Source organism: Cryptomeria japonica, chromosome 6 (assembly GCF_030272615.1).
Source record: "Cryptomeria japonica chromosome 6, Sugi_1.0, whole genome shotgun sequence".
Classification (NCBI taxonomy): domain Eukaryota; kingdom Viridiplantae; phylum Streptophyta; class Pinopsida; order Cupressales; family Cupressaceae; genus Cryptomeria; species Cryptomeria japonica.
The window spans coordinates 573535997-573559211 of NC_081410.1; the positions used below are offsets into that span (position 1 = coordinate 573535997).

The window sequence follows — 23215 nt, forward strand, 5'->3', positions numbered from 1 at the left end:
GAGGTCTACTTGGATCTGGTGGGATCAGCAATGGTGTATTCAAGAGATAGTCCTTAAGCATCTGGAATGCTTGCTAGCATCTAGAATCCCATTGAAAGTGGGATTTTTTGTGTAATACGTGTGTAAAGGGGTGACACTTATCTACCAGTTGTGCAATGAATCTTCAAATGGATTGTAGCTGCCCTTGGAGTGTCATTAACTAACTGATGTTCCTCAGAGGTGGCATGTCCATGATTTCTTTGACCTTCGCCAAATCTACTTCAATACCCTTGCTTGAGACAATGTATCTGAGGAGTTTCCCAGAGGTCACTCCAAAGACACATTTCTTTGGATTTAGATGGACATGATATTGCTCTAATCTGTCAAAGATTTTATCTAATATTCCCAAATGAGTTCTTTTGTTAATGATTTTTCCAGTAAGTCATCGACATAATCCTCCATTATGGTATGCATCATATCATGAAATATGGTGGCCATATCTCTTTGATAGGTCTACCCTACATTCTTAAGACCAAAAGGAATCACATTCCAATAGTATGTTCCCCATGGACATGTGAAGGTAGTTTTATGTTGATCTTTTGGTGCGATCTTTATTTGGTTGTACCCCAAAAAGCCATCCATAAGAGAAAACATGGCATGTCCTTCTGTTAGGTCCATGATCATGTCAATGTTGGGTAGGGGGAAGTCATCCTTAGGACATGCTTTTTTCAAATATCTTAAGTCAGTACAGATACGGATGCCCCCATTTGGTTTGCCGATAGGTACAATGTTGGAGATCCAATCAACATAATCAATTGGTCAAATGAAACCAACATCTAAGAGCTTTTTGAGTTCTGCCTTAACAAGCACAACAATCTATGGGTGCATCTTTTTGAGCTTTTGTTTTACTGGTTTAGCTCCTTCTGCCATGGTGAGATGATGCATGACCAAATCAGGATCTAGACAAGGCATGTCTGCATATGACCATGCGAAGTTGATTTGATGGTTCTAGAAGAATTCTTTAGGTTGCTCCTCTAGAGTTAAAAGAGATACTAGATGTATTTGGTGAGGAGTCTCAGGGGTCCCCACATTGAATTCCTTTGTTTCCTCAATAAGGATCATTGATCATTCCTGATTTGTACTAGAAGGGAGAATGTCAAACCTTTCATCCTCAAGTGCCTCAGAGAGGTTTTCACCATTGGATGCGCTCTTTCTTTTTAATTTTTTGGGATCAAACAGTACCATAGTGTGGTTTTCACTGGAAGATTCATGTTTTATTATGATATTTTTGCAGTTGAAAGGTTTGGCATCCGCCCCAAAGTATGTTGCACTATTCAATTTGATGGCGAATCCAACTTTGTGATCCCCACTTGGTATGTTATCCTATAGTTCCAAAAAGTCAATGATTGCCTCATCATTTTGGATTTGGTCAAGGCATGGGGGATTTGGTTGTTTCCATTCAATGAGTTCAGGATGGATAATGGGCATTACCTCATCGATTAGGTTAAGTTCATGGGATGTGTCAGTGAGGGTTAAAAAATTATGGTGAATGTCATTGATGGTACTCGCCTTGTCAGAATTAGGCGCAGGATGTGACGTAGGGTCTATGGAAGGTGTTTCCAATTCAGGAACCCAAGAGGTTTTAATCTGTGCTTCTTCATAAATAGGGATTTATTTGTGGGGTGGAGGGGGAGATGTGTCTTCCTCATCTGAAGTATTGAGATGTACTAAATTAAATTCCCACTCATGTGAGTTAGACTTTGAGTCGCTTTCCAGTATCTGATTACTATACCAAACTGGGATATCTTTTGAATTAAACACTACAGGTATAATCGGCTGATGTACCTTTGGAAATGGAATGGTTGGTGCTATGGGGAGAATTATTGGTATCATTGAATCTGATACTAGGAGTATCGATGTTGTTGAAACTATTGTTTTTGATGGAATTATCAATGTTGTTGATACTGTTGGGGTTCTGATACTGCTAATGGTGTTGTTGATGTGGTTGTTGCTATTGAGGGGGTTGTTGGTTTGATTGGTCGTATGATTGGTGTTGTGGATAGTATTGATGGGATTCTCAGTCTCATTAGGGCAATTGGTGCGGTTCTTGGTGTTGCCGATATAATCAAGGGTGGCCTCTTTAGAGTATTATGCTGATATAGAGGTTTGTTGGGTTTCCCTTTGAATCTGAGCTTAGGAGGAGTCTCCTTTTGAAAGCCTAATCAAGCGTTATCTTTAGGATTTAATTCAGGCTGCAATGGCTCGCGTCATCCTTGCTTGCAAGGTCCCAAAGCACTCTGACCATCATAGCCCATTCTTTACATAATGGTAAGGCCTTTTCCATATTGATCTCTAGGAAGCTTACCTCATGGGATTCTTGTGGTGATAGGGTTTTTATAGATCCATTCTGCTAAGTCCTCATCTCTGGTCTCCTCTTCCTGACTCTTTCCAAGAATAGAAGGTGCCAAAGTGCATGCTAGATTGACCAGTGGTGCTTGAAGTAACCTTTGAGGCTTACCATGAGTTCTAGGGGAAGTGGGTAGTTGACCAACACAAAATAGTTGGCTTAGATTGTATTCCCTAGGACCTTCCTTTTCCATTTTTATTTTTTTCTTATCTTGCTTTGGTATAGTGGTATTTGAATTGGAAAGAGAGGTCGGACTAACATATGATGTCGATGGGATAGCTTCTTTGTTGTTAGGAATGGTAATCTATGGCTGATGTCTAATATTGTTACAATATGTAAATGGATTTGCATCACCAAGGATTGCCATTTCTACACCATTGTGAGGGAACTTGATACACTAGTGATAGGTGAATGGAACGACTTGCATGGCGTGTATCCAAGGTCTTCCTAAAAAAAAATTATATGGTAGAGGAAGGTCCAGAACTTGACATATGATGTGCTTCACCACTGGGCCTACTCGGATTGGTAACACAACTGCTCCTTTTGAAGAATGCTCTGCATCGTCATAAGCTTTTATTGTTATCTTTTGGCGGGGGTCCATTGATTAAATTGCATATCCCAATGCTATGACCAATTGTAATGTACATATATTTAGGCTTGCTCCATTGTCAATCAAGACTCGCTTGATCCTGTGTTGGTTAATAAATCCTTCAATATGGAGTGAGGTGTTATGAGTTTTTTGGAAGGATGTATTGTCGCTTTCAGAGAAAGTGAGACATGGTGATGACCTTAGATTGCCAACCATAGCTTGAAATTGATCTATATTTAGATTGGCAAGGACTAACACCTCTTGGAGAGCTTGATCCAAGATTTTTTTATGAGATGGGGATAGGCACAAAATTTCTAAGATGGATATAAATGTGGGCCTCTTATCTAACTATTCCACAAGGTTATACTGCTTTGGGATGGATGTTGTGCCTTGTGGAGCTGCTTTAATGGTGATCTTGCTATGACACATAGCAACATTATAGGTATGGTTTGGATCTTTGATGGAAATGGTTTCAATTTGTTCATTGGCATCATATAGGTGATTCATAGTGTAATTATAGGCAAATCACATATAATTACCTATATCTATGTTTTGACCTGAAGTGGAAGGACCCCTTTGATCTTGTGATGGAAGTAGATTCTTCAACATGAGATGATCATTATTTGAGGTTTTTGGGTCATGTTCTTCAATTTCAATCTCTCCTCGATTAATAAGATCCTAAACAAGATCTTTCAGTCTATGACAGTTACTTGTTTTATGCCCTTTTCCTTGATAGAATTCACAATGTTCATTATCTCTCCACCATGGAGGTTTAACCTGAGGATCGTAGTTAGATGTCTTTGCTAAGGTCACCAGATTTGAAGAGACCAATTGTCATAACACTGTTTCAATAGGTTCCCCTAAGGGTGTGTATTGACGTTTTGGTTTATAATTTTTGTCATTGTCTCGGTTCCTCTTGCGATGCATTGCATCCTTGATTTTGTGGAGGAGCAATCGTGTTGTTTTTAGGAGGGGGATTTTGCCCCGCAAATCGGACCACAAGTTGTGCACTCTTTATAGTCCTTGCATCTTGTAAAGCGGAAAATCATGAGCGAACCCTAAGTGTTCCCCCCACCACTCCGAGGAGAGGGGAAGGAGGTCATTAGGGTTGACGGTTTTCACTTAGGGGAGACTTTACATTCAAAAGAGGGGTTGAAACCCACAAGATCCAATCCCACACAATGCAAGATTGGATTTTAAATGAGTTTCAAGGGTTAAGACAACAAGGCTACCCTCTTTTGTAAAGAATGTAGATAGAAGGATTAAGCTAGGAATGCATGAAAAGTGAGAAAGATTCACTTATAAACAGAGATAGGAATATAGGATGAAGTTGCGGACCTGGAATTAGCAGTAAAATGTCGAGATGGTGCTGTCCTGCAAATTTGAGCGAAAGTTGACAGGACGATGGCGCCCGACGTGCACACGGTCCTCCGAAAAATCCGTGAAATGAAGGGGGATCTGTTCGTCTCTGCACAAGGATTCCAGATCTTCAATTACAGCCGCGTACTTGTAACCTACACACAGAAAAAAGAGGACAATTGGGGGGTTAGGGATTAGGGGTTTGCCCTTAGGTCAAACCCCGGTTTTGGAATTAACCAAGAAATGAGAATGCTGTAAATGTAAATGATTGTAATGTAATAAAGTACCAATACCTTGTTGTAAGAATGTTTGTATTCTTACATGCAAAGGTGTAATTGTTGTTGTATGTTGTATGTTGTATGTTGTATGTGATCTCTTCTTCAATGGTTGAATCCTTGTCTTGAATGCAACACTTAGCCTTGAATGGAGACTTAGAATGCTCAATTGCTTGAAGGAATGCTTGAATGCTTGAATATCGCTTCCACCTTTTTTCCATCCTACCCAAAATGGGAGAGGAAATGTAGTTTATATACTTGCCAATTAGGGTTGAAAGACTGATTTTTCCGACCTTGGGCTGACATAGCAACCTTATTTTCCAATTTGCAAACTAAAAGACCCGAAGCCCCATAAGAGATCGGGCCCAAAATAGGGCCAAGGACCAGGGCGCTGGGCGCCATGGTCCTGGGGGACCAAGGCGTTGAGTGCCCTAGTCCTGAAGGACCAGGGCGCTGGGCGCCATGGTCCCACCTCCCGGGATAGCAAGGTGCAAGGAGGATCAGGCCAGGGTGCTGAAAAATGCAGTTTTTGATGTCATGAACAAGTTTCGAGGTCTCCATTCAAGTTCAGTGTTGCGTCACCATCATGAAGACCCAAATGCGGTCAAAATTGCAAGTGTCACAATTTTAGGATGCTACATTTAGCCCCCACTTTAGCGGGAGTATAAGCGTACGCTCATACTTCCAGTAAAGTACAAGGAAACAACATTGAAAGACTTTCACCACGTCAAGGATGCAAGACACACCAAGCCCCCATTGGACTAAGGATCTTACGACTTCGATTGACAAAGTAACAGGGAAGATCACGAGGGAGAACCATGACTGTCAGTAGTAAGGTTCCCTCACTATGAGTCATGCAAGAAAAATACCAAAAATTTCCAAGGCAAAGCTAAGTTCGCCAAGAAATTTTCAAGTATCCTAAAGGGATAGACGGGGTGTATGCCCCCCTACGTTAAAGCGATCGCACACGCCTCAACGGGGGTGATTTCTTTAAGGTAGTGATACACATAAGAAATGAGAAGGGAGAGGAGCACGTTATCACAAAGATTTAGCCCCCAAGTGTGAGATAAACCCAAGGATAATAGACACAAAACACAAAGCACGAGGTGACTTCGCTTTCCTCGGGGTTAGTATGCTGTATGATAATTCATGTATATCATATGTATGTATGCATAATTGTTCTTCATTCCCCAATCAAGGAAGGTCACCTAGAAGAAGGGAACACATGTGTCTTTTAAGTCAACATGAGAGAGACCAAAAGAGATCCCAATGCTTTTCATCATCCTCAAGTAGACAACACTAAGGACAACAAATAGAAGAATGAGAATAACACATAGAAGAAGTAACCAAAGAGAGGAGGAGAGAATCTGCTATGCTAATGAAACTAGTCTAGCACGTCATCTAACCCCTGATCTTGCTGATCAATATTTCGGGAAGGCAGGGAACACGCTAGAGGAGGAACATTCAACACAACAGATGGAGCTATCACAAGATCCAAACAAGGGCTATGTTCATGTTCCAAGCCACGTTGTTCTTGTCTAGGAACTAGGATAAGTGCTTTAGAAAATTCGTTAGATAGATGGTTATCAACATCAACATATTCATATTCACTATCAGAAGCAAGAGTAGTAACATTTTCATCATGAATAACATTTTCATCTATATCATCATCAAGATTTATAAAAATAGGATCTTTAACTCATACAGGATCAAAACCATCATGCATCTTATGTTTAGGAGATTTTGGAGAAAATGGAATAATGCTTGTTGAAGGTGTTTTTGGGGATTGCAAAGTTTGAGAAGCAGCTGCCTGAGCTCTAAGACGACGCTTTCGTCAGCGTTCACGTGCAAAATGATTTTGTCTAGTCTTAGTAGGAAGTGGAGAAGATTGAGGAGGAGGAATGTTCTCATCCTTATCACTTTGGGTGTTTAGGTTGTGGTCTCTTAGGCTGGATAATAGGAGAAGAGGAGGGTCTCTTCTCTTTATAAAAGGAAGGAGGAGGAACTGCTCCATATAAAGGAGGAATATTTTTTTTAGGAAGGAGACCAAGTCCATCATGATGAGGAGGTATAGGCCTACTTTTAGAAAATTTATAAGACATAGACATAGTCACATCCATAGGAATGGATTGGGAATCTTCTTGAGGAAAGACATTAGTTTTATCTTTCAAAGGAAGAACTTCCTTCTCAAGAATGATAGGAATATCAAGTTTGGGTGTTCTAGGTTCACTGAGAGATAGGATCATATCTGTTTTCCACTTTTGATAAGATTTGAAAAGATGATCACTTCGCAGAGGAAGAGATTGGAATTGTTTAGACCAAAAATAATCAATAGGAACACTAGAAGTTCTTTTAGCTAGTTTAAAGAGACTATGATTGACAGTAACAACTTCACCATTATGGGGAAATTTCAAACATTTATGAATAGGAGAAGCAATAGCTTTCATGGAAGATAGCCAAGGATAGCCTAGCTTCACACGAAATTGTTCGGATGAAGGAATAATAGCAAAGTTCACATCAAGGGATTTGTTATGAATTTCAATAGGTAATGTAATAGAACCAATTGCAGGAGAAGAAAATGCATCAAATAATTTCACAATCACATCTGTTTTGTCACAGATCACTTGATTCAATTGCAAAGTAAAAAGAAATTCTTCAGTAATAACATTAACCATGCACGAAGGATCAATAAGCACTCCACGGCAAGGTGTATTCTTGACTTTTGCAACTATATATAAAGGACCATCACGTGCCGTAATAGTTTCACTAGAATCAAATGTGATGGAAGGTTCTTTAGGGTTTTCTTGCTGCTCTACAAAGTTAATCACATTCGGAGTCATAGACACAAGACCATCAGATGAGAAAGAGGAATCATTAGCCTAAATCGCATTAGAGGTATGAGAAGGTAATGGATCAGTAAAAATCTTAAGATTTTGGTTAGGAGGAGCTATAGATGTATTGCCTTTATCATTCACTCCCGAAACAGAGATAGTATTATTATCAATCAAATCTTGAATTTTACCCTTTAAAGCAAAACATTTTTCAGTATCAAGCCCAAGTTGACGATGAAATTGACAAAAGGATTTGTTATCAAAATAGGGTGAATTAATCTTTGTAGGATCGATTTGCTTTATAGGAGGGAGAGTAAGCACATTTTTTTCCAATAACTTATTCATAATACTATGCAATGATTCATTCAAAGGAGTAAACTTTCTTTCTTTCTTGAAAAACTTAGAAATAGGAGGCACACCTGATGCTGCATTCACATTGTTGTTGATGATGTTTTCATTGAATTTAATGGACTCTCTATTCGGTTTAAACTTCCCAAATGGTTGTTGACTACTATCACCCTTATCACTCGGAGCCATAAGATTTGCTTGTTCCATTTGACTCACAGTCAGTTGATAATTGTGAAGAGTTGCACACAACTGTTGGAAAGAAGTAAACTTAGAAAACAAAAGTTTTTCTCTAATATCTTTTTGTAGATTAGAAATAAAGATTCTTTAAATATCATTGTCAGGCACTGGAAAAGAGATTTGAGCATACAAATGCTTATATCTACCAATGAAATCAATCACTTTTTCTTTAACACCTTGTTTACAATGCATTAAATCAATCAAAGTAACTTTAGGACTTATATTGTTTTGAAATTGTTGAATAAAAGCATTTGCAAGTTGTTCGAAAGAAGTAATAGAATAAGAAGGCAACGAGCAATACCATTGTAGGGCTTTATCTCTTAATTTCCTAGTAAATAGTTTTGCAAGCAACCTTTGGTCATAAGAAAAATCGGTACATATTGTTTGAAAAGTCTTAACATGTGTTAGAGGATCTCCTTTACCATTATAAAGCTCCAAATGCAGGATTTCAACATGTTTAGGAGGGATAGCTCGAACAATGTCAAGAGAAAGTGGGCTCGCAACATCAAATGTGGGCACACTAAACTTAGATTGATTCATAGAGACAATTTGTTGCTGTAAAGAAGAGACAGTTTGTGCAAGATTGTTAATGGTCGCTTCAGTCGAAGAATTCATATTAGACGTGTTAGATTGTGATGGAGGTATTATGTTATTGAAAGAAGGTATTGATTGAGAGTAAGGTGGCGGGACACTATGATAGTTAGTCATAGGAGAGGATTGGAAAGGAGGAACACTACAAGGAGGAATGGAATGGTTGAATGAATTGCCCCCTTGCGTCATGTTCATTTGTGGAGATGTAATAGGGACACTCATTAAAGGAATGAATGAAGAAGTCGGATTGAATGAAGAAAGAGGGTTAATTGAAGAGGAAGGATTGCCCCCATGATTTGTGATCATAGGCGGAATGTCTTGTATAGAAGTAGTCATTATGTTTGATGTAAAGGTAGGTATGCTAGCAATAGAAGTTGTCAAAGGAATAGAATGATTGACTTGAGTAGGAGGTTGTGTATAACCTAAAGTTTCAGCACAACTCTTCATAGGCATCACATTCGAATCCACAATGTGTGCAATACCATGCAAAATATCAATTCCATTCTTATCACTTTGAACCATACGTTTTAGACCCTCAATTAATGAAAGAGCTTGACTATCGGGATACTCTTGAGACATCCATTGCTGAAAATCATCAAATTGGTTATCCAATTTTGAAAGTTGTTCTACAGAAACCTCATGGAGAGCTTCTTCATCAATAAGAGGATTAGAGGAATTACTCGTGTCCTCGTTAAAGAGGCCATTCAAATTAGGTTCCATCTCCTCGATAATTAAACCTTGGAAAGACTTAATTCTAAGGCTTCGTCTAACAGGAATAGTGTAAGTAGGGCTTATTGTTGTAAAACTCATGCACTAGAGAGGGAGAGAAAATTTTGAATTTAGAGGTAGCAAATTTCAATAAAATCAGCCAAACTTCTAGATTTAAGCTGTTAAATGCAATCATGACAATCTCCCAAAATTTCAAAAAAAATGTTAGGGACCGTGGTGCTCGGAGTGCACACGGTCCTTGCAACTTTTTTCGAAATTTGTAGGGATGAAAGTTATGATGATTTTAAAGCTAATCTGAAAAAATTGAGTGATTTTACGATCTGTAGATAGGCCAAATTAGAGTTGCAATCTCAAAATTGAACCCTACCAAGATTGTTGAAAAATGCAAAATTTGAATTTTGAAAAAGAGAGGGAAACTGAAATTTTGAATTTTATGATTTTAGAGGGAATACCAAAAGCAATGCAAGTTTTGAAATTTAAAAGTTGACTCAATTTCACGCAAAATTCAATTTTGAAAGCGGAAATCAAAGTTGTTGTAATTAAACACTTAATTTCAAAAGTCACAAATTGCAAGAATTTGAATAAAGAACTGAAATTTCGAATGAATGCCAACACACTTTTCAGATTTAGGATAGTAAGAAGCACAATTTTGACATGAATTTCAGTTTCAATTATTTTTGAATGATTAGAAGCCTTAATCCAAGCAATCACAAGACCAACTTTGACCTTAATTTTAAAAGTGTTGTAATTGATAAAATCAGCAAAAATTCTGAATTTTAGCAGAAAAATACAGTAAGATCTAACTCCCGAAATTTCAGAAAAAATGTCAGGGACGATGGCGCTCAGGGTGCACACAGTCCTCGCAACTTTTTTCCAAATTTTCAGGGATGAAAGATATTATGATTCTGTTGCGGAATCCAAAGTTACAGCTGATTTGGAAATGTTTTGATCAGTGAAATTATCAGTCAAAGGTTGAGTCAAGAAGGTTTTAAAAATTAGGGTTTTGACACTTAACCACTTAATTTTCAAAATTAAAGCACAAATATGAATTGACAATTTGTAATAGAAGGATAGATCTGAAACAAGCATTAACAATTAAACACTTCACAAGCTCAATTACTAAAAAGAAAATTTTAGGGTTTTCATGCAATTAACCTCTAAAATTTGCAAAAGATCAAACATGGAAATGCAATCAAGGCATCCAATTTTCAGATCTAACCATGAATAATCAGAAAGGATGTTCACGTCGGGTTCACCAAAATGTAAAGCGGAAAATCACGAGCGAACCCTAAGTGTTCCCCCCACCACTCCGAGGAGAGGGGAAGGAGGTCATTAGGGTTGACGGTTTTCACTTAGGGGAGACTTTACATTCAAAAGAGGGGTTGAAACCCACAAGATCCAATCCCACACAATGCAAGATTGGATTCTAAATGAGTTTCAAGGGTTAAGACAGTAAGGCTACCCTCTTTTGTAAAGAATGTAGATAGAAGGATTAAGCTAGGAATGCATGAAAAGTGAGAAAGATTCACTTATAAACAGAGATAGGAATATAGGATAAAGCTACGGACCTGGAATTAGCAGTAAAATGTCGAGATGGTGCTGTCCTGCAAATTTGAGCGAAAGTTGACAGGACGATGGCGCCCGGCGTGCACACGGTCCTCCAAAAAATCCGCGAAACGAAGGGGGATCTGTTCATCTCTGCACAAGGATTCCAGATCTTCAATTACAGCCGCGTACCTGTAACCTACACACAGAAAAGAGAGGACGATTGGGGGGTTAGGGATTAGGGGTTTGCCCTTAGGTCAAACCCCAGTTTTGGAATTAACCAAGAAATGAGAATGCTGTAAATGTAAATGATTGTAATGTAATAAAGTACCAATACCTTGTTGTAAGAATGTTTGTATTCTTACATGCAAAGTTGTAATTGTTGTTGTATGTTGTATGTTGTATGTTGTATGTGATCTCCTCTTCAATGGTTGAATCCTTGTCTTGAATGCAACACTTAGCCTTGGATGGAGACTTAGAATGCTCAATTGCTTGAAGGAATGCTTGAATGCTTGAATATCGCTTCTGCCTTTTTTCCATCCTACCCAAAATGGGAGAGGAAATGTAGTTTATATACTTGCCAATTAGGGTTGAAAGACTGATTTTTCTAACCTTGGGCCGACATAGCAACCTTATTTTCCAATTTGCAAACTAAAAGACCCGAAGCCCCATAAGAGACCGGGCCCAAAATAGGGCCAGGGACCAGGGCGTTGGGTGCCATGGTCCTGGGGGACCAGGGCGCTGGGCGCCATGGTCCCACCTCCCGGGACAGCAAGGTGCAAGGAGGATCAGGCCAGGGTGCTAAAAAATGCAGTTTTTGATGTCATGAACAAGTTTCGGGGTCTCCATTCGGGTTCAGTGTTGCGTCGCCATCGTGAAGACCCAAATGCGGTTGAAATTGCAAGTGTCACAATTTTAGGATTCTACACATCTACAACCCCGTCATTGACGATGTTTTTGTTTTTATTCTAGAAGTTGGGTTTATCACTGTTAAAGCGTGGGTGAGGGCCATCTTTTGGTTCATTGTATATCTTCATAAGCCCCTTTTTAATGAGGGCCTATTCCCATTTTAACCATTGGGTGACCATGTCAGCAAAGGATTATGTGCCCTTCATGTCTAGGTGGAATTCCTTTTCATCGTTCAAGTTGGGAATAAATATTTCCACTAGCTCTGGTTCAGGTAGATGAAGAGAACGCCTACTAGATAGTTGTCTCCACCATTGTAGGAAAGCTGAAAATAGTTCCCTTGGTTTTTTCTTGGTGTTACATAGATCTGCCATGGTGACATTGTGTTGTATGTTGTGTGAATAATGTGCGGTGAACTTTTGGATAATTTCCCTGAATGTTCTAATGCCGCTTATTAGTCAAGAAAACCATTGAGTGGTTGTCCCTCCCAAACTCTAAGGAAAGAGGCGCATTAGATATGTGTCTTCATATGCCACTTCTAGGAAAGCTAAGTGAAATTCCCTAACACGATCTTTAGGGTCTCCTTTTCCTTGATACTTTTTTAACTTAGGTGTTTCTAACCCTCACAGAAAAGGTGGCATATATAGATTCCTATCAAAGGGATAGGGACAAATATCATTAAGTGAAAACCAGGTAGTTTTCACACCACTATGGAATTGTTGGGCTAGATTCTCGACTTGTTGCCTCAACATGTCAATGTCATTAGAAGGAGGAGGAGGTGGGGGATTTCCTTGATTAAGGTCATATATGAATTTATCTCGACCTTTTCCACCCTCATTATGACTATGGTGTTCTGATGCTTTCTGTAACTACGCAGTATCAAAATCAGATGGTAGTTTTCCCTCTTGAGCAAGTCTCAAAAAATGAGCATCATCGTTGTTTTTCAGGATTTCATCAAAAAGTCAATTGAAGAGAGTGTTGTGTTGTTCCCTTTCTATTTCTTCAAGAGTGTGAGTACTAGGATTTTCATCGTTTGAATTTCCTCCAAGGGCTTCTTGGAATTCATTGAGATTTTCCTTCTCTTCTTCTTCGATCTCTAGTTGTCTACTCCTTGATCTGGTTTGAGCCATTTTGTTTGAAATTTGTTGTTGAAGTTTGGTGAAAATGATTATGAGTTGGTGATGGAATGAGAGATAAATGTTTGGTGAAGTGTTTAGCATATGGATCTCTAACACTAAAGGTTTGATGTTACCAAAGTCCTTTTATGAATTGCTTGTTGTGTTTTGTGAACAATGTTTGATATGATAAGGTATAGTAAGGTCTGAGATGTGTTACAAACCAAGCTACCTAGTAATGAGAGGATGCACTCATAGACTAGTTTTAACTTGCATAGAAATGCCTCTTAGGATGAGTTTATCCTAGATGTAGAGACAATCAAAAGAGTGATGTATTGTTTTGATTCAAGCAATATCTAAAAAGAGCTTAGGACAAGACCCTTTTATGTTTTGAGACTTAGAATGGATTGATGATGTATGAATGTGAGAATGGATGGAATGTTAACTTCAATAAAAAAAATTGTGTTACATATGGGACAAATTCTTCCTCTTCTCTCTTGGGGGTTGGTGGTTCTTCCCGAGCTATGTTATATGTAATGCAGCTGTTTGGAAAGAAGGCAGGGTTGATTTTGCCTCCTTTATTTTTATGATAACTCAAAGCTCTATATTGAGTAAAATCTTTGTTGTTCAAAGACTCTTGATCAAACTCGTTGCATTTTCCTTGAAGATATAGACACATGTGATGCAAGAAGGCTCTGTGTGAGACAAAAATTTGTCTATTGAGATAGAAAAATTTCCTTCTTTTGATGAAAGCCTTTGAGATCAATGGTCTTTTCTTCAAATTGATATGCTGATGAAGATTCCTTTTTCTCAAAATGTGAAGGATGGTCATATAATTTGATATCTAGTTTTCACGTTGTTTTGATTTTTGTCAAATGTTGGTTTTGAAAATTTTGTGTTGGATGAATATTTGTTTTTGAATTGGTTTTGACTTTCTTTGACAAGAAAACAAAGAAAGCACACAAACACAATAATGTTGCCTCAAAAGGCACAAATAAGTGTGGGTCTAAATCAACCCAATCTTTGAACTTTTGACCCTTTTCCAAATGTTTTTGTGTATGTTTTTCCAAAAGCCTGAAGTTGGCTCAATTTATCACTAGTCTGACACAAAACGAAGATACTTCAAACACACTTTATCCCTAAGGTCAAATGGCCAGTTGTGATAATCTTAGCCCACATCTTGATATTTCTTCAACTTTGATACTACATACCTTATGAATCATGTTGTAGCAGGTAAGGATGTGATATACTAAGTCTTGCGCGAGCATAACAGATAGATGATACCTATGATGGGGGAGTCACCACTTTTATCAAGCTACAAGTAGCCTTTCAAAAAGCCCTATTTCTACTCAAGAAAATATGTATGGTTAATATCTTGGGAGCAAAACCATCTATGCTCTTGCACTAAATTTATCACAAATATCCTCAATCAATAGAATGGGTGGGTTTCTATATAAAAAGGTGTCTAGTAATTTTCAATGTTTTTGGACATAAGTTCATTCTACGGTGACTCACTTAAGAGCCTTGTAACTTGTGGTGGGGCCCATTTGTCCTTTTGGCAAGTTACACTATAGGAACAACTATACCCAAGGCTATAGCTTTCACTCACACCTGATTTCTATAGTGGCTTGAAGGATTTACCGTGCGAGGTTGTTCCCAAGAGTGATGTGTCTCTTGGTAGGCCTCTTTTAAAAAGATAAAATTTTGAGTGTTACTAACACTTTTCTCTTGCACCTAGGACCATGAAAGCCAAGGGAGAGGATAGTGTGTGTTAGAAGTAGGACCACTCGAAAAACTTTGCACAAGCGTGCCAATCATTGAAAACACTTGTTCAGTTTAACCAAAATATAGTAATGTGATCTAACTATTTGGAGATGTTGCTTCAACAATCATGGTGGTCTTTTTAACTTCAAAAGCAAAATGTTTTGTAGTCTAAGAATTTAAAATCCTGGTCAACTGAATTGAGAACACGTTTTTGCTTGAAGTAAAATTCGTTTGAACTGGAAGGAAAAATGGCTTGTTCTTTTTAAGCTTGCCCAAAATGAAGTGTGGATTGTGATTTCTTTAAGTTGATGCAAGAAATAAAATTTGTGTTGTTGATTTTAAGTACCAAAATAAAGATTTTGCTCCTATCTTGCAAAAAGAAATTTTGTTGGGTTTTGAAATTGTGGTTCTTTTTACTTTGACAAATGAGATTCTTTTTATGAGCCCAAACAAAATATGTGATTCTTTTTAAAAGCCCAAATTGAAATGTGAAGTTGACTTAAAGAAACTAAAATAAGAAGTGAATTCATTTTTAAGCCAAGTTTGAAAATGTTAGTAAAAAAGAGTAAATTTACTTCCGAATCTAATTAAAATAAAAACCTGCACAAAGAGATAAACAGTTACAAAAAATAAAAAATGGAGTTGTGGTGGGCTTCTACAAGCCTAAATTTCGATTTTTCGGTTACAAAAAGGTTTTTTTACAACTCTCTGTTACAATAGCGCTACTCTGTGTGAAAAAAGAAACACTATTTAACACGAAAGTGTTAAATAACAAATGAAAGCACTAAAAGAAGTGCAAATGTGCTGAAAGAACTCTGTCAGATAGAATTAATTCTGTCAGACAAGGAGCTGAAAATGCTAAAAAAAGATACAATAGCGCTATTTAATGGTCAATAGAGCTAAAAGAAGAACAATAGCACCAGTTAAGAAAGAATAACATTATTATTAGGAACAATAGCACTAAAGTACCAAATTTCGAAGGCGCTAGAGCATGAACAACTTTGCTAAAGTGTGACGTGTGTCAATTAAAACATGCAAAAAGTTAGTAGTTTCAAAAAAACTGATATCGGGAGGTTGCGTGCTCGATTCACATCGAGTTCACCAAACGATGCTATGCAAAAAGGATAAGTTAGGAAGACAAACACAAACAAAACAAGTCACAAACAAGTGTTAGTGTTAGCAAATAAGAAATTAAACACTATCCTAAGCAAGCATATCAAGAGAGACACTAAAAGAAAAATAGAGAGCTTAACAAGGAAAAAAAATTCTCTAAGACATCTCCAAATGCCTTCCACCATGTTTGTAGCTTCTCCTCCCTTGTTCCTCTCCTCTCCAAGTTCCCAAATGAGTGTAGCTCTCAGTATCTTTTTGCACTATTCTTGGTGTCTTATGGAGGTTCAATATTCTAGAATGGATGATTATGAAAATGTGAATGTGAGCAAGCCAAAATTATATATTATCTATTTATCTAATATTACTTTTAACCCAAAATGACAAATATGGATGGTTATGCTAAATGTTCTCTAAAATTCACTATAAGTTAGATGTATACAAGTTTTCAAGATTATAGATGTGCTTAAGAATGCTTGAGGATTTAAAAATGAGGAATGTGAGTTCTATTTATAGGTAAAATTGAGCAATGAATTATTGAGATTGAGTAATCTCAACAAGGGTCAGGATTGATGGGTTTATGATCCATGAGAGGGCTTTCAATCCAATCCCAGGATGAAAAATGTCAACAAGAGATGGGTTGAGAGGAGAGGGAATAAGCATTAAATGCTTGATATGATTTGAGGGTTAACTTGGGAGGTAAGGTTAATGTTGAGTTGAAAGAGTAAAGCCATATCCAATAAATAATGTCTTTATCCAATGGATAAACTCTTGTGCAAGAGTTAGTGAGGATAACCATGGTCAAAACAATAAATGCTTGAAGAGATCGATGGGTCAAATGAGGGTTTAGTTTAGAGGTAAAGTCTCTAGCCTCAGGGGCAAGTGGATTTAACCATAAATAGTTATGTAAGAGCCATCAATGGTCATGTAAGAGCCATTAGTGGTTTGGAAGACTTTAGGGGTTAGCTTGTTGAACACATGAAAACATTAAATGCTTTTCAAATACTTTGAGGGCTTTGAGAAGTGACTTCAAGTTGCTTAGGAATGTGACAATAATTAGGGGATGGATTAGGCTAATTAGGAATGATTAGAAAGTGGTTAGAAGGGTCTAGAAGGGGATTTAGGATTGCAAGTGGGTTTGGTGGGTGAGGGAAAATAGGATTTAATTAAAATAAAATTAATTTATTTCAATTGTAATTGCAACTTGCATTTTTAGGAGAATGCAAGTGAGGGGGATTAAATGATTTAAATAAATGTTTCATTTATTTATTTAAAAGAGAAAAGGAGATGAAATTAAATAAATAGGATTTATTCATTTAATTGATTGTGAATTTGGTTTAATGAATTAATTGAAATATATTAAATAATTAATTTAATTAATAGGAGAATGATTGAGGAGGAATTAATTAAATGTTAATTTAATTAACTATTGGCGAGTGGGTTTATTAATCAAATAAATAGTAAATATTAATTTAATTAGATGGACAGATTTATGTGACTACAATAAATATTTAAATAATATTTAGAAAAGGGTTAATAATTAATTGATTGTAAATAGAAATAGAAATAGATTAAATAGTAAGATGATGAAGTAATATGAATTTAGAAGAATAAGATTAATTAAATTAATGAAATAAATAAAGAATTACGTAATCAATTAGATGAATAATTAGTACATGATCAATGAGACATTTTTTAGGTGTTTATAGATTTATATTTTGATATAACTAATTTTGTAATGTTAAAATTTATTTATATCTTACCTTTAATTTCCTATCAATGTTTGAAGGTGAAAGTGCTAGTCCTCTTCGTGGTGGTGGATTAAAAAATTGACAAAGTACAATCCAAAAATCTACTATGGCTATCCCAACTCTAGGATGCACTAATACATAAGATACCCTCATTGACTATAATTTATGTATTAATGTGTCTTAAAAGAGTAGATATTTATTTCTCAAGTGACTTGTCATACAAAATATGTTGAGATTTCTATTTATGATAAGCTTGTATGAAATTTCTTTTTAAATTGCTTGAATATATATTAAACGCCACTGTAGACCCAATGGTATCCTCCTAGCAATTTCACCTTGGTGTTCAATAGGTACACCGAAGAGGTCTAGAAGGTCAATCAAAGAAAATTTGGTCTATATTTTTACATACATTATTTAGTGGACGAGATTAATTGATAAGGCATTTAGAAAATAGTGGTGTCTATGCAACGAAGGTTTCAAGTGAGAAGTGATAGCTTTAAATAAACACAAATAGGGGAAGAGTGTGAGAGATAGAGATTTGATAAAGATAGAAGAACAAAAAAATAGAAATGAAGATGAAGATGGATTTAAGGAGTGATATGAAGAGGAGAGGGAGAGAGATAAATTGAGATGGAAGACATATAATATAATATATATAAATCTTTGCATACTTATCTTTACTATTTATTTATATAGATTAATTATATAATATAAGTATACAATAATTTATATTATATAAAATGCAAAATATGTTTAATTGTATTGATTTGTGTTTCAAATTTTGAAGTAAATTAATGATTTATGACTAATTATTGAAAAACATAGCTACAGAGCAATAAATAATAAATGATTGCAGGGTTAAATATACCATTTTAGGGTATAATAAAGGCCGGCGTGAGGGAGAGAACTTTGCAGGAGCCGCCTGAGATTACACGTCACTATGTTCGTATAACGGACTAAGCCATGTGTGTGTGGGGATAAATGTTTTATTTTTAGTTTATTCTCCTACATTGATTTGTACTAATATTAACAAAAGAAGTCAAACAAGAGTAATTGAGTGTTTTCCTCATCATCGTAGAATTTGAAAGTGGGTTTAAAGAAGGAATTTTATCATTCTAATGAGATTTATGATATATAAATGGTGTAAGAGGACTTGTCATTTTTTGGGAGGTTGATGAAGAACATTAGGCATTAGATATTTATATGAAGGGTGATAGGGTGCTTATTTTTGGGTTTTGTGTGTTTATATATCATTTATAATTTCATGTTCTTATTTTTTTTATAGATTGGATTTTTGAAATATTATAAAGTATGGTTTTGAAAAATTTGCATAAATATTATTATATTAAATAGAGACAATGTGTTGGATATGTATCATGTATTTGAAAATCAACACACATGATCCTATTTGATTGTGGAGGTTTTCTTCATGTACATTTGATATCAATCATATTTTTATATTCTTTAGAGAGTCAATATTTACATTACTATACCTTGATTTAACTACAAAGTAATTGTAGTTTCATTTTTTAGTAGGTTGTATTTGGAAGATGGATTTCAACGGTGTGAAGCCTCAAGAACCTTCTAGACTATCATAAATAACTCCTTATAATATCTTGTTAATTTTTTTTCACGTTGGTTTACTATCCTTCAATTTTTATTTTTTCCAACATCCAATAAATCCGAACCTCGGAATCAAATCTGAAACCAATGGAAATTAAATCTACAGCTCAAACCAATCCACTATCCACGCGAGCTCACTATCCTAGAGGTTTCTTTGGAAGATGGATTTCAAGGGTGTGAAGCCTCAAGAACCTTCTAGACTATCATAAATAACTCCTCATAATATCTTGTTAATCTTTTTTCATGTTAATTTTTATTTTTTCCAACATCCAATAAATCCGAACCTCGGAATCAAATCTGAAACCAATGGAAATTAAACATACAGCTCAAACCAATCCACTATCCACGCGAGCTCACTATCCTAGAGATTTCTTTGGAAGATGGATTTCAAGGGTGTGAAGCCTCAAGAACCCTCTAGACTATCATAAATAACTCCTCATAATATCTTGTTAATCTTTTTTCATGTTGGTTTACTATTCTTCAATTTTTTATTTTTTCCAACATCCAATAAATCCGAACCTCGGAATCAAATCTGAAACCAATGGAAAGTACACCTACAACTCAAACCAATCCACTATCCACGCGAGCTCACTATCCTAGAGATTTCTCTTTGACCAATTTTGTTAGAAAATGAGAATATAGTTTATCGTGCTAAGACCGCCTTTTATCCGGTTTGATTGTATTGGAATTTAAGGTTATCCGAATTAATTATCTTCAAAGAAGGAAGAATGTATTAATTAACTAGGCTATGCGGAATATATTAAAGAAGGATATGCACCGAGTTTTGGTCTAGACAACTGCCACGTTGGTGAGCGCTATGGGCCCATGTAATTAGGCATGCGGAGATTGCAGTTACTTTCAAATGATTGCGGGGTTAAGAAGACCTAATAAAGGCCGGCGTTAGCTTTGAGCTTGTGTAGTGGCCTCTCTGTTTTTCACTGTGAGTGATTTTAAATGGAGTGTTGGCTTCATGACCAGAGGCCCGTCAATGGTGAAAGAAACATTGAGATTAGCTCCTTTGCTGAGAGACAGGCTTGGGTCAAGGCGCAACTGCTCGGCAGCTTGGAAAGTTGCGCACATTTGGAGCAGCGATTTTGGCCATGCGACCAGCTGCTTCTAAACCAGGAGGATCTTTATGGTGCTGGTCAGAACAGTACAGCGGTTTCGAGCTGGGAACCGGATGGAGCTTTTAACTTTGGCACCAGCAATTTTAATGGAGAGGAGTCGCAACCGTTAGGGTTTGAGTTCGGGAGCCTCCCGATTCAAATGCAAGGGTTCAACGATTTTCAGTTCTTTTCTCAAGATGAAAATTTTGGCTTTGCGGAGCTCAACTTCCCAGCCTGGCAGACTCAGCCAAGCGGTCAAAGAACAGCTTCCGCCGAGCTGCCGAGGAACAGCTCCTTTTATACGCTGGAAGACGTGATGAAGAAGCTCCCCCGCGTTGATCCTCTGTTTATTCCTAGCCCGCCGATGAGCCTCAGTATTCCTCCTTCCCCGCAGTTTTCTTCTGATACGAGCTTGTCTTCATGCCAATCGTTTTCCGGTAGGGTTTCATGCCCGCCGCCGCCGTTACAGCCGAGCGAGGGGGAGACAGAGCATTTGAATCAGCTGATACAGTCGCAGACCTGCCGTAAGCCGCCGTATGCTTCCGTAGAGCCACCAAGCGTCGCGGCTCGTCACAGGAGAAACAAAATCCGTGAAAAGATTAGTTCTTTGGAGAAACTGATACCCCAGGGTTCGAAACTCGACACGGCCAGAATGCTGGATGAGGCGATCAAGTATATCAAATTCCTGCAAGCACAATTTGATGTTTTGGAATCCATGCCTCCCGTCGATTCAGAGCCACATCTGAAATCAAACCCTAAGATTGCCGATGATAATGTCAATATTTATCTGAAGCCAAATTTTAATGGCCGAAATGCTTTGGCGATGCAGAGATCAGGTTCTGCTTCTGCTTCACCAAAGAAGCTATCTACTGACCAGATGCTTCACAGCTTACTGAGTTCGTCTAGAATTCAAAAGAAGCTCTTCAGCGAGGGGAAAGTCATCGTTACGGTGCAGCAGAAGGAAATGCTTGCATCTAAACGGCCTGATCTAGCAGGTGATTTTTCCAATTTTTTCTTCGACTAATAAATATTTAAGCTTCTTAATTTTGTCCATAGCTCCTCTGAAATTGGTCAGGAGCTTCATATTGTAATGTCAGCACTGTAACTCTTCTCGTACGTGCCTGGAGGTGTGAAGTTTCGTTCGTCGCCTATTTTGAAAATTTGGCAGAACAAAATTTTGATGTCGGAAAATGTTGCGATAATTTTCCTGGCTAAGACTGCAATAATCTGTTTGAATTAAATTGTCAACGTATTCTATCGACGAATTTTTTAAAAACATAATGTAGTTGTTTGGATATTTGCTTTTCATGTCAATATAAGTATCTTTTTCAGATGTATAACAGCGAAGTCACCTTGATAATGATGTATAAGAATGAAGCCACCTTGGAAATTGACAATTTAAATACTTTTATTGAAGGGCAAGATTCTTTTAAAGTACAAATTTGTTACAGAGATTATGCTCTATTCTGAATGTACTATCCTTGGGTTTGATTTGAGACGTTATAAAAAATCTCTCATTTTATTGTAGTTAAAAAAAATTCTTCCTTCGTGGAACGAATAGAATCGAGTGATGTTATTGTAGACGCAATGCTCCGGGACTACGGACGACTTCTGGCCAAACTAATTAATGTGCTCCTGGCAGAACTGATTATTGTGCTTTATTTAAAATTCATCTTCTCCGCATAAAAAGTTAATGTTTTGTAAGAGGATCCATTTTTTCGGGATTTCTGTCGGCCTCGTCTCTGACTCGCAACGAATCCACTCTGTCTACGCGTTGCACCACAGCTCTATGACCCTTTTCCACGCCTCTCCAATAACTTCGTGTTATTCTCAATTATTCTTCTTAAGAATTTCAGACAGTAAACGGCTATTAAAAGAGGAGTCTCTGTGTGCCATTTGTTCCATTTGAGTCATTTTGGGAATTGAGTGATTTTGCCTGTGTTGGGTTCATCAGGGGTGACCTTTCAACGGAGGAAAATATCGGCTGCCGTAAACTTCCGTGGAGGCGCAGAGCGTCGTGTCTCGTCAGGGAAGAGGTAAAATCCGTGAAAAGATTCGGTCTTTAGAGAAACTGACACCCAGGATTCGAAACTTGACACCGCCAAAATGCTGTAAGAGGCTATCAAAGTATCTCAAATTCTTGCAAGCGAAATTTCAAGTTTCAGAAACTATGCCCCAAGTGGATTCGAAGCAGGATCTCAAATCAAACTCTAAGAGAAATGAGGACTGCATAAATATTTGTCTGAAGTCAAATTCTTGCAAGCGCAAGTTCAAGTTTTAGAAACTATGCCGAGATCTCAAATCAAACCCTAGCAGAACCAAGAATAGCGTAAATATTTGTGTGAAGTCAATTGCTAACAGCAACGGCACACGGAGGATAGTGCTCCAAAATGCTTTGGCGCTACAGAGAACAAATTATGCTTCAGCTTTATCAAAAAATCTATCTACTAACCAGCAACCAGATGCTTCACACTTTGCTGAGCTCGCCTACAATTAAGAAGCAGCTCTTCAGCGCGGGGAAAATCATCGTCATCCTGCAGCAGAAAGAAATGCTTCCATCTGCATCTCCAATTTCTACTTTGACTAGTATTTACAATATATACTTCCCATTCATATTTTGAATATAAAATACAAGCTGCAGCCTTCCTTCAACAGTCTTTCTCTGTGCGAATTATGTACTTATTTAGCAAATGCATTCCAATTATTTTGCCCTGTCTTGGCCAATATATTGCTCAACTGTATTGTTCACCATTCCATCATAGCATTGAATATCTAAATGAATGGATAAATTCTTAGTCGTAGGAAGAATATTCAATTTTTCTGGATTCATATAGGAAATTGAATACCTAAATGGATATGACTTCTTGTTTAATCTCTTTCTGTAATCTTTTAGCAGAGTAAATTTTGTCCCAGGGCGTAGATTCAGGCTTGATCTCACGGTGGACAATTT

At 37.2% G+C, this 23215-nt stretch overlaps 1 protein-coding gene across 1 annotated transcript; it reads left to right on the forward strand.

Annotated features, from left to right (window-relative positions):
- The first annotated feature begins 19958 nt into the window (after window positions 1-19958).
- LOC131077455 (transcription factor LRL3) lies at window positions 19959-22915 on the forward strand. The gene has a single exon (XM_058014945.2). The coding sequence runs from the start codon at window positions 20114-20116 to the stop codon at window positions 21287-21289; it is 1176 nt and encodes a 391-aa protein (XP_057870928.2). The 5' UTR covers window positions 19959-20113; the 3' UTR covers window positions 21290-22915.
- The last annotated feature ends 300 nt before the right edge of the window (window positions 22916-23215 follow it).